Source organism: Protomyctophum parallelum, assembly GCF_964188405.1.
Source record: "Protomyctophum parallelum genome assembly, chromosome: 6".
NCBI lineage: Eukaryota > Metazoa > Chordata > Actinopteri > Myctophiformes > Myctophidae > Protomyctophum > Protomyctophum parallelum.
This window is the reverse complement of record NC_139701.1, coordinates 2,890,353-2,899,189: the sequence shown is the minus strand read 5'-3', so window position 1 is coordinate 2,899,189 and position 8,837 is coordinate 2,890,353. Positions and strand designations below refer to the sequence as shown.

The 8,837-nt window shown below is 42.0% G+C and overlaps 2 protein-coding genes across 2 annotated transcripts in view; both read right to left on the bottom strand.

Annotated features, from left to right (window-relative positions):
• Window positions 1–2,886, bottom strand: part of LOC310859682 (pre-rRNA 2'-O-ribose RNA methyltransferase FTSJ3-like) — a 20,480-nt gene extending 17,594 nt beyond the window's left edge. Inside the window, 5 exon segments of the mRNA XM_083766366.1 lie at window positions 17–116; window positions 1,370–1,449; window positions 2,153–2,199; window positions 2,329–2,434; window positions 2,725–2,886. Of these exon segments, the coding sequence (XP_083622492.1) occupies window positions 17–116; window positions 1,370–1,449; window positions 2,153–2,199; window positions 2,329–2,434; window positions 2,725–2,791 (400 nt within the window). The 5' untranslated portion in view covers window positions 2,792–2,886.
• Window positions 2,887–4,404: 1,518 nt separating this feature from the next.
• LOC310859707 (phospholipase A and acyltransferase 1-like) lies at window positions 4,405–8,424 on the bottom strand. The gene is made up of 5 exons (XM_083766398.1): window positions 8,170–8,424; window positions 6,696–6,745; window positions 5,970–6,108; window positions 5,217–5,485; window positions 4,405–4,512 (listed from the first exon to the last, which is right to left on the bottom strand). Exons 2-5 carry the CDS (start codon window positions 6,720–6,722, stop codon window positions 4,411–4,413), a joined length of 537 nt encoding a protein of 178 aa, XP_083622524.1. The 5' UTR covers window positions 6,723–6,745; window positions 8,170–8,424; the 3' UTR covers window positions 4,405–4,410.
• Between the last annotated feature and the right edge of the window lie 413 nt (window positions 8,425–8,837).

Sequence of the window (8,837 nt, the reverse complement as noted above, 5' to 3'; positions counted from 1 at the left end):
TGGCTAATTGACCTACCTTGTGTGAAGGCATCATGCACCCAGTTGGCTCCTACATTTGGAGCGCCGTCATTTAGGACAACATCCACCTTCCAGGTTTTCAGTTCCTTTCGAAGAGCCTGAGTTTGGAAAGAATGTGTGTCAAGTCAGGAACTGACCAGCGATGATATTAACCCATTCTGACCGGGCACCCATTTTGGTGTCGGCATCATGTTATGCTTTAGCTATTGAAAAATAGCAGATCTACAAGCTCATATCGCGCCACCGAGTGGCGCGATACGAGCTTGTAGGTCTGCTATTTTTGAAAAATCGAAGAGCGACTGACATTTTTAGAATCTGATCTCAGGTCAGAATGGGTTCATCAGACCAGTGTGTGTCCGGCGGAAACCTCGTATGAATCTGATCTCAGGTCAGAATGGGTTAAGTGTCAAATGTCTACATTCTCTACACAATGTCTATACACTTTTCTAACCTCCCTAGCCTGGAAACCAGACGAATCTGCCAGTGCAAAAAGAAAGCCCCTGTTGGGGTTGTTTTATCACTGAAACATGACACGTGATAATCATGACAGTCATGAAGCAACTTCAGCATGTTTTATGGGACGTGTAAATAAAGACTAGCCCTTTTTTTTTTAAATCAGCCCCTTGGAAATGCAGGTTCCACGCAGATATTCCAGACTAATATCTACACAGTCTGGCCATGCCAGGCTAGACACTCCATAAAGGCCCCTTTTCCACCAAAAGAACTTTCAGAACCAGTGCCGTTCCGAACCTTGGTGCTTTTTGCGAACCGGTTTGCGAACCGGCTGCATTTCCACCAGATTGACGGCCGGTTCATTTGGTGGCGCTATTATACCTCAACACAAAATGTTGAAAGAGAAGGATCCGTCATGCGCCCCGAGGGCGTTGCACAACACAAACCGATGTAAACAGTATCCACGAGGTTGTGATGTCAAGGTTACAAGTTATTATAACGCCCCGCAAGTCTCAGCTGGATTCTGGATCGCGATGCATCCGTATACGTTTGGATCGTTTCATGTTTGCGTTGGCAATTAATGTAAACGTATTTTTGTTTAAAGATATCTGTTGCGTGTGTCACTGTGTCTGCGACGTCCTCCCAAGTTCCAACCCACTGACAAGTTCCAACCTACTGACACACCCACTTATATCGTCTCGGTTCACAAAGCGCTGCGTGCAATTACAAAGCTGAACCACCGTTTTGTGGTTCACATTGGGAACGAACGTTTATGGTTCGGAACCAACTCATTTTCAGTGGAAACACTCTGAACTGGTTCAATATTTAGCGGGAAGAAAGAACCGAACCGGTTCAACCCCGGTGGAAAAGGGGTCACAGTGTCAGCTTAACTCCTTACCGTTCTGCATTTATCTGTGGTGATGTCGTCCTGCAGAGTCACCACGTTGGGGATGCCCTTGATGGGCACCAGATCAACGCCTGTCAGGAGGAGAAGGAAAGGAAAGAGTTCAGTGGGATCATCTGAGAGGGCCATCGATATTAGTCCAGCAAGAGACCAATGAGGAAGCTGGCTTAGGGTCGACGACAGAGTACAGCATCTTGCAATGGGTCTGGACCACAAGATTCGATACACCACTAAGATACCCATGTACCTGTCTAAATACTTCCTTAATGTAAACGAAGTCCACACCCACAACACCAGAGGGAGTGCAACAAACCATGTACAACCCAGATTCGGCACAAACAAGGGACTAAATTATTTTCGCTCCTATGCCACCAAAATGTGGAACGCGCTACCAACAGTCATTAAGACATGTGAATCCCTTGACTCCTTCAAAACCGCTCTCAAAGGGCACCTACGGATGGCTGCAATTCGAAACTGGCCTCTGTAAAATCTGAATCCCCCCCGCCCCATTTCCCCTCACTGTATGTATCTTTTCCCTTTTTGCCTCCTATATGATGAATTCCTGTTCTGTTCTTTAGCTACATAGAAGTGTCTATTTGTATGTCTCTAAATGTTTTGATGAATTGAACAATGTGGACCCTGTTGTAAACAAGTGTAATGCTTAATTGGGTCGTCCACTCACAGTTAACAGTCTTTGTATTGAGTTTGTGCTTAAAATGTACTGTAAATTCTACAAACTGTTAATAAATATTTCAATCAATCATTCAATGCACTCACCAATGATGAGACTCGACACAGGCATAAACTTGGACGCCACCTGCAACCTAAATGAGAAAATGACAGTCAGGGTGAAGGAAAACTACTAGCTTGCCAAATAATAATAATAATATACAATATACATGACAATATTAATAAGGTGACTATAGATGTTGACAAGTCACAAGCAAACTCACCAACCGCCCGGAGCGGCGCACAAGTCCACAAGGGCCCTGGCTTTCTGTAGGAATCCGAATTTACGATTGAGTTGAATGAGCTTGAAGGAAGAACGAGAGCGGTATCCTGGGAAACACAAGACAGATTACCGTAATTAATACATTAGCCATGATGTTATAGCTTCGGATCAAAACTATCATATTTTTTTTTTTACATTTGCACATCTAGTATCATAGTAAAAGTCAGACTCGATCAAATACATCTATGATAATCTTAATCCAAGACTAGAAATACATAAAAAAAACAAAAAAAGGTCAATTTAACACATGCTTATGCTAGCATGCTGTGCTATAGCTATCATACAGCAGGTCGTACAGTTTGATACAGTATACCACCATTAGATTAGGCACACATACCCGTTTCTTTGGCTAAATGGTAGAATTTGTCTTTTCTGGTCTTTCCGACTTTGAGTTTCTTCCCCATGTTTGTAGTTGTTGTACACTAAATAAACGTTACAGTTTAAACGTCTGGCTAAATTAACTAACACACTACTCTTCCATGAAAACAAAACACGTGTACTCGGCGCAAGCGTTCTACGTCACGAGACGTCAGCAAAGCCTGAGCTCGCCCTGGGCACCATATATGATCCGGGCTGGAGCCGGATGATATGCTTACGTCATGTTGTAGGCAATGGTTTGCCTACAACAAACAGGAAGAAAGTTGCCACCGCCTGTTCATCCTGCCTGGCGACGACTACAAAACAATACTACAACAACATGACGTAACCACATCATCCGGCCCCAGCCCGGATCATACGGACTTTTGAAACAGCTGGTGATACGAGGTTACCTCCCGTGGTTTTGTTTTCACGGAGCACTAGCGCCACCTACTGTCTTCTGGACGCGAGGTTACTAGTGTCTTCTAATCTAACTGACTGTGTGTGTGCGTGTGTGCGTGTGTGCGTGTGTGCGTGTGTGTGTGTGTGTGTGTGTGTGTGTGTGTGTGTGTGTGTGTGTGTGTGTGTGTGTGTGTGTGTGTGTGTGTGCGTGTGTGTGTGTGTGTATGTATGTACCCCTACCATGTGTCAAATTCTGCTCAAATTCAGAATTTTCAGAGATGTTGGTTTGTGGTCATTTAAAAAAAAAAAAAATACTGAACACAAATTGCAGTCCAATATAATGGGCCCGCCACCCATTGTGTTTGTGTGGGGCACATGAGGTTTTGCAAAGTTATCTTTATTATGCTGGACCACCATCTTCCAAAGTTGCTCTGATACTCAAAGTCAGCATCACTGCACAACGTTGCACACTAACCAACAAATTCAGCTCTGACTGACATATAGACATCACATCATATGCCTATGTATTGTACATGTAGACTAGATAGTACATGTAACAGGTATAGACAATAGACATAACATATGGAAAAGGGCATAAGGCTTTGATATACGTTACGTGAAATCTTTATTAAAGCTGTTGATTGTTCACACACAAGTACATTAAGCCCAAACTGCACCAATGATTCAACTCCGTGCAACATGCAACTACTTGCTTGTTCTACTTGCAAGTTGAAACCATTATCCCCAATGGCAGTTGCAAGGAGTTGCATTGTTGGTGTCAGGATTTGGAGATTCACGCACAGCATGAGCATGACATGCTGACAGACAAGAAGCATGTTCCACTTCCACTCACAATTTAGGTGGCTTTTAAAATGCGGTACTTGTTAATTTCCTTAATTAAAAATATGATGGGCCTATGTATTTGGCGTGTAAGTGTAAATCAAATAGCCTACAAATGAAACCTGCTACTGCAGTGATTTTCTCCTGTGTTCAATGCGTTTGTGTGTGGACAGTGGCCACAGATATCTTTGTCGTATGGGCAGGGATTTCCGTTATCCGTTTTGCAAAAGATCCATATAGGTAGAGCCCAGGCCTTCGACTCTGTGGTTGTGGAAAATAAACCCTGCATTGTGTTCAAATTCCCAGTCATTAACAAACAACACAACAACTTCAAATCCAAACAATTTTATTGGTGTTTTTGATATTTGGGTGTGAGACATTTTTCATTTAAATGGAATGGTGAAATTATCCTGGGAACTAGAGGCTAGAAGGGTCTGTTTCTGGAGCGCGTGTTGATCAGTCCCAGCACAGAGAAGGCACTGGCGGCAGCCGTCACCAAACTGATGGCCCCAATGGCCCGCGTAGCCTGTGGACACATGACGAGAATAAAGAAAAGTATCAGTTCAGTTAACTTCAGTACACATAGTACACTGTAAAATCCTCTGAAAGTGTGAGATTATGATTTTCTGTCTTCAGAACAAATACATGTGAAAAGGATGCTTGGTGCAGACTAGAACATGCAAGGAGATAAATGAATGACTTTCCCCACAAAAAAGATGTTATTTTAGTACACACAGAGGCAGTCACTAATAGTGACTAACTTTATTTTGCTCGGTTGTTTTGTGAAAATATTGATATTTTTCAAAGTGCTAGAAAATAATTACATAAGTATGCATGGTAAGTAATAGAGACCCGTTACTATAAGCCAAATGTGCTGTACAGTACCTCGCATATGCTCTCATCACTTCAGCAGCTACACGTACTATGCTTTTATAAAGTAATGTAGTGAGGTATGAGTGTACTGTATGTGTGTGTAAAGTTTACACACTCATACACTCATCCCTCACTACATAACTTTATGCACATTTCATTTTAAAGGACCGCAATGGAGACAAGCCGTCAGCTTTTTATCCTTTTGATTATGGTGGGCCATGTATTTATTGTAATATTTGTACAGTATGTCAATCGAGAGATCTCAATCGAGATGTCAATACTTATATAGTAAAATATTGAAACTCATGTCCTGGTGACCAAGACAACAGGCTGGAGAAACAGAAAAGACTGAAAGACCTGCTCGGATACCCCTTCTCCATAGCGCAGCAGGGTGACAAAGTGCTCGCAGTTACTTCCAAGCAGGTCGTAGGACACTTCCTGGCCAATGAGGACTTGAGCTCGCTGGATGATCTCGCCAACAGGCAGCGGGGTGTGGTCGTCATCATACTTGTTGTTGACGCGGTACGTGTCCCCTCCCACCACCTCCTTCAGCAACTGCATGCGCACCACCGCCTTCCGGCTGAACACCGACTTCACACTGGACATGGCAGCTGCCTGGCTCTCATCTGGGGACAGAAAGGACATGTATGGTGTGGGGGTGGTACAATGTGGGGGGTTAATATAACAACTTTCCTCCATAGAGTATTAACCACTTAGACACTTCATTGAGAGCGAACGCCCAGGGGACAGGGTCTATACTTGGCCCCCTCAGTTTTTTCCCTACAGCATCTCTTCACCGAAAATAGCAGAGAAGCTCCGAAAGTGTCTATTTTCACAGAACATGCTCTACACTGGACCCAGAAATTATAGTCTGAGCAGATACAGGCTGGATGAAACGTACTAGGACTATAATATATATATATATATATACTATACTATAATAGACTCGTTTCAAACCAGCCCAAAGCTAACCATGGTCCCTGAATCTCTATTAAAATGAAATAATGTAAGCTAGAACAAAAAAAGAGAACATACGATGTTAACTTTGATCTAATTTTCAGCCCACACAGTTAACTAACATGGCTTGACAATACTCTGCCTCCTACTGACCAACAGGGGTTAGGTTGATGATGTAACCATCTCCCAGGTAGAGGGCCCAATGCTGATAGGCTGGTCTGAAGATCTCAATGAGGTCACCAGGCTGGGGGTCACCAGCGGGGTCAAGAAGGTCAGGGTCATTAGAGGCCATCTACAGCAAGATGTGACGGGGGAAAACAGATGGATGGATGACTAATGAAAAGACAACTTAACCACCATATTCTGGGGAGACCTTTAGCCCAAACTAGCAGATCTACAAGCTATTTTTGGCAAAGGGATTCTTGGTGTAGAGCGGTCCAAGTACAGTTATAACTCAGGTCAATTTTACTAAGAATAGAGGGTTTAAGTGGTTAAGCCCTTATATACCTACAGTATATCGTACTGTTAGCAGATCTATAGCATCGCAATATAACTTATACACATATTAAATTATGGCTGGAATGAAAGCATTCATCTTAGTATCTGTCTGTCTAATGAATTTACAACTTTAAAACGCAGCAGAACTAATAGCTGGGAATAACATGAAAACACATAACTGTGAATGAGCAGTAGGCCTACAGTACGCACGCATGCACTCACGCATGCACACGCACACACACACAAACACACACACACACACACACACACACACACACACACACACACACACACACACACACACACACACACAAAGGGCCAACAGGGCCATACTCTTTGACTATATCACACCACACAATAACAACCTTTTAATGTACTTACAATAGAGTTTCCTTTCTGTTTATCCATCCCACATCATGTTTCCACAAATACTAAAAGGAAGAAAATAAAATACATTGTTGAGATGTCTTTTATGCATTCAAGGAATATCTAAAAAGGTACCATATCAACAATGCATTAGACTACTAACTCTCTCTGTCATCGTTTTTTGATTGATTGATTGAAATATTTATTAACAGTTTGTAGAATTTACAGTACATTTTAAGCACAAACTCAATACAAAGACTGTCAACTGTGAGTGGACGACCCAATTAAGCATTACACTTTGAAACTGCCCTGTGCTTTAGAGACTAGCCTAGTGGTTCACAAATGTGTTCAAGTATGTGGCTGTATCAAGTTTGTTGTGTGTTGTTAAGATATCCCACATTTGTGACATTTCTTTCAAAATGTATTGAAAATAGCAGGAGGACAATGCCTCACTAGAGACAGTGAAGTGACAATTTAAGTACTTTTAAGACCCCAGCAAAGAAAAGCAAAAGACCATTACTGCATTAAAAGAATCAACAAACTATACTATAACCACTGGTCATCATTGGCCAAATTGTCAAATAATATAGGTGAAAACTGTGAAAATAGCTGATCTGCAAGCTCACAACATTGCTTGTCCGGGTGGGGGGTCCCCAGTTCAAATATGATTATTTTTGTGAGTCGTGGCCTGCTTTAGACTACATTCATGTATAGCCTGTTCTGTGGTTCCTAAACATTATGTCAAGGCCCCAAAAGCCCACATAACCGGTATAGGCCACGGGTTACCGGTATGTGGGAATGCCTACTGACAAAACTGGCAAAAAAACGACTTTCTGGCCTTATGACAGCCCATTCATTCAAACAGAAAAGTCCTATCTGATTGCATTAAACGATGTTAAGCGACATTAAACTCACTTTGCCACTCTCTTTATTACCATACAAACATTCAATAAAAACACTATAGAGATATATAAAAGTATAAGTAATTTCCCAGAGAGAGAGTATGCTAGATAGCATAGTAGTACAATGTAAAGGGCAAGGCCAAAACACAGACAAAAGCTCATGCACAGACAATACACGCATAAGCCCTTGTGTCACTCATGCGGAAACAATAGCACCAACATAATGGAGAAACTGACAGAAAAATAGTTGTAGCCAGTCGTTAAAACAAATGTTTATATACATATTATTAGTGTTTATCTGTGTAATTAACGGTCGAAATCAATAGACTTATCACAGCCTATAAAGAGTCAACATTTTTATATAGGAGATGGTCTCAACAGTTATATGAAAAGTATGTGAGGATAATGAAATCTCAAAAGGCCAATATTAGACTATTACACATTAACTCAATCCAGTCGGACATCTAAACCAACCACCAATTTAATCCACAGTCCAGTTGGAATAAATTCATTCACGTCAGAGGCTGTGACAGCCAATAAACAGCAACTAACTGCAAACCAGAGATAGGCGGCCTATATATACTTACTCATCCACCTGCTGTTTTTTCTTCCTGGCCATTTTAATTCTCCATCATAAATCCGCACGTATAGTCATAAAAAAATAAAATAAAAAAGTCAAATGAAATGAAGTATTCCTGTTGACGATATGACCAGCACTAATGGACCAATTTGCGTATAGGTGTAGGTAGGCCTATAGCTTGAATCGAGAATGGAAGTATAGCAGAGCAGGTGTGTAGCCTGTGTGTATGATATGTAGGATAGCCTATCTCTCGCCTCGCAGCTGGGGGTCTCCACACTCCACACTGAGCGACAGAGGGGCGTTCTGTGGTCCACAGGTCCACTGTCCCATTCATAAGCAATGACATGGCACTTATGAATAAGCACCGTCCCTGCATGGCCTGCACGTAGCAGGCCTACCAACCATAGCAATAACAAATAGGCCTATATTTAATTGTTTTCGGAATTCGGATGCAATATAATGTCCTGGGTCTGTCATTTAGCACCCAATGTGTAATCCACCCATCGAATGAACAGGAATTACTATATGTGTAACGTAGACAAACAACAGATAATGACATCATGGCTGGGGTCACTGGGCTATAGCTGCCAGACAGATCTTTATAGACGCCTATATCGCCTTATTCATTCATTGTTGTTCCCCTCCCTGCTGGTATATTCTACTGGTTTGATATTA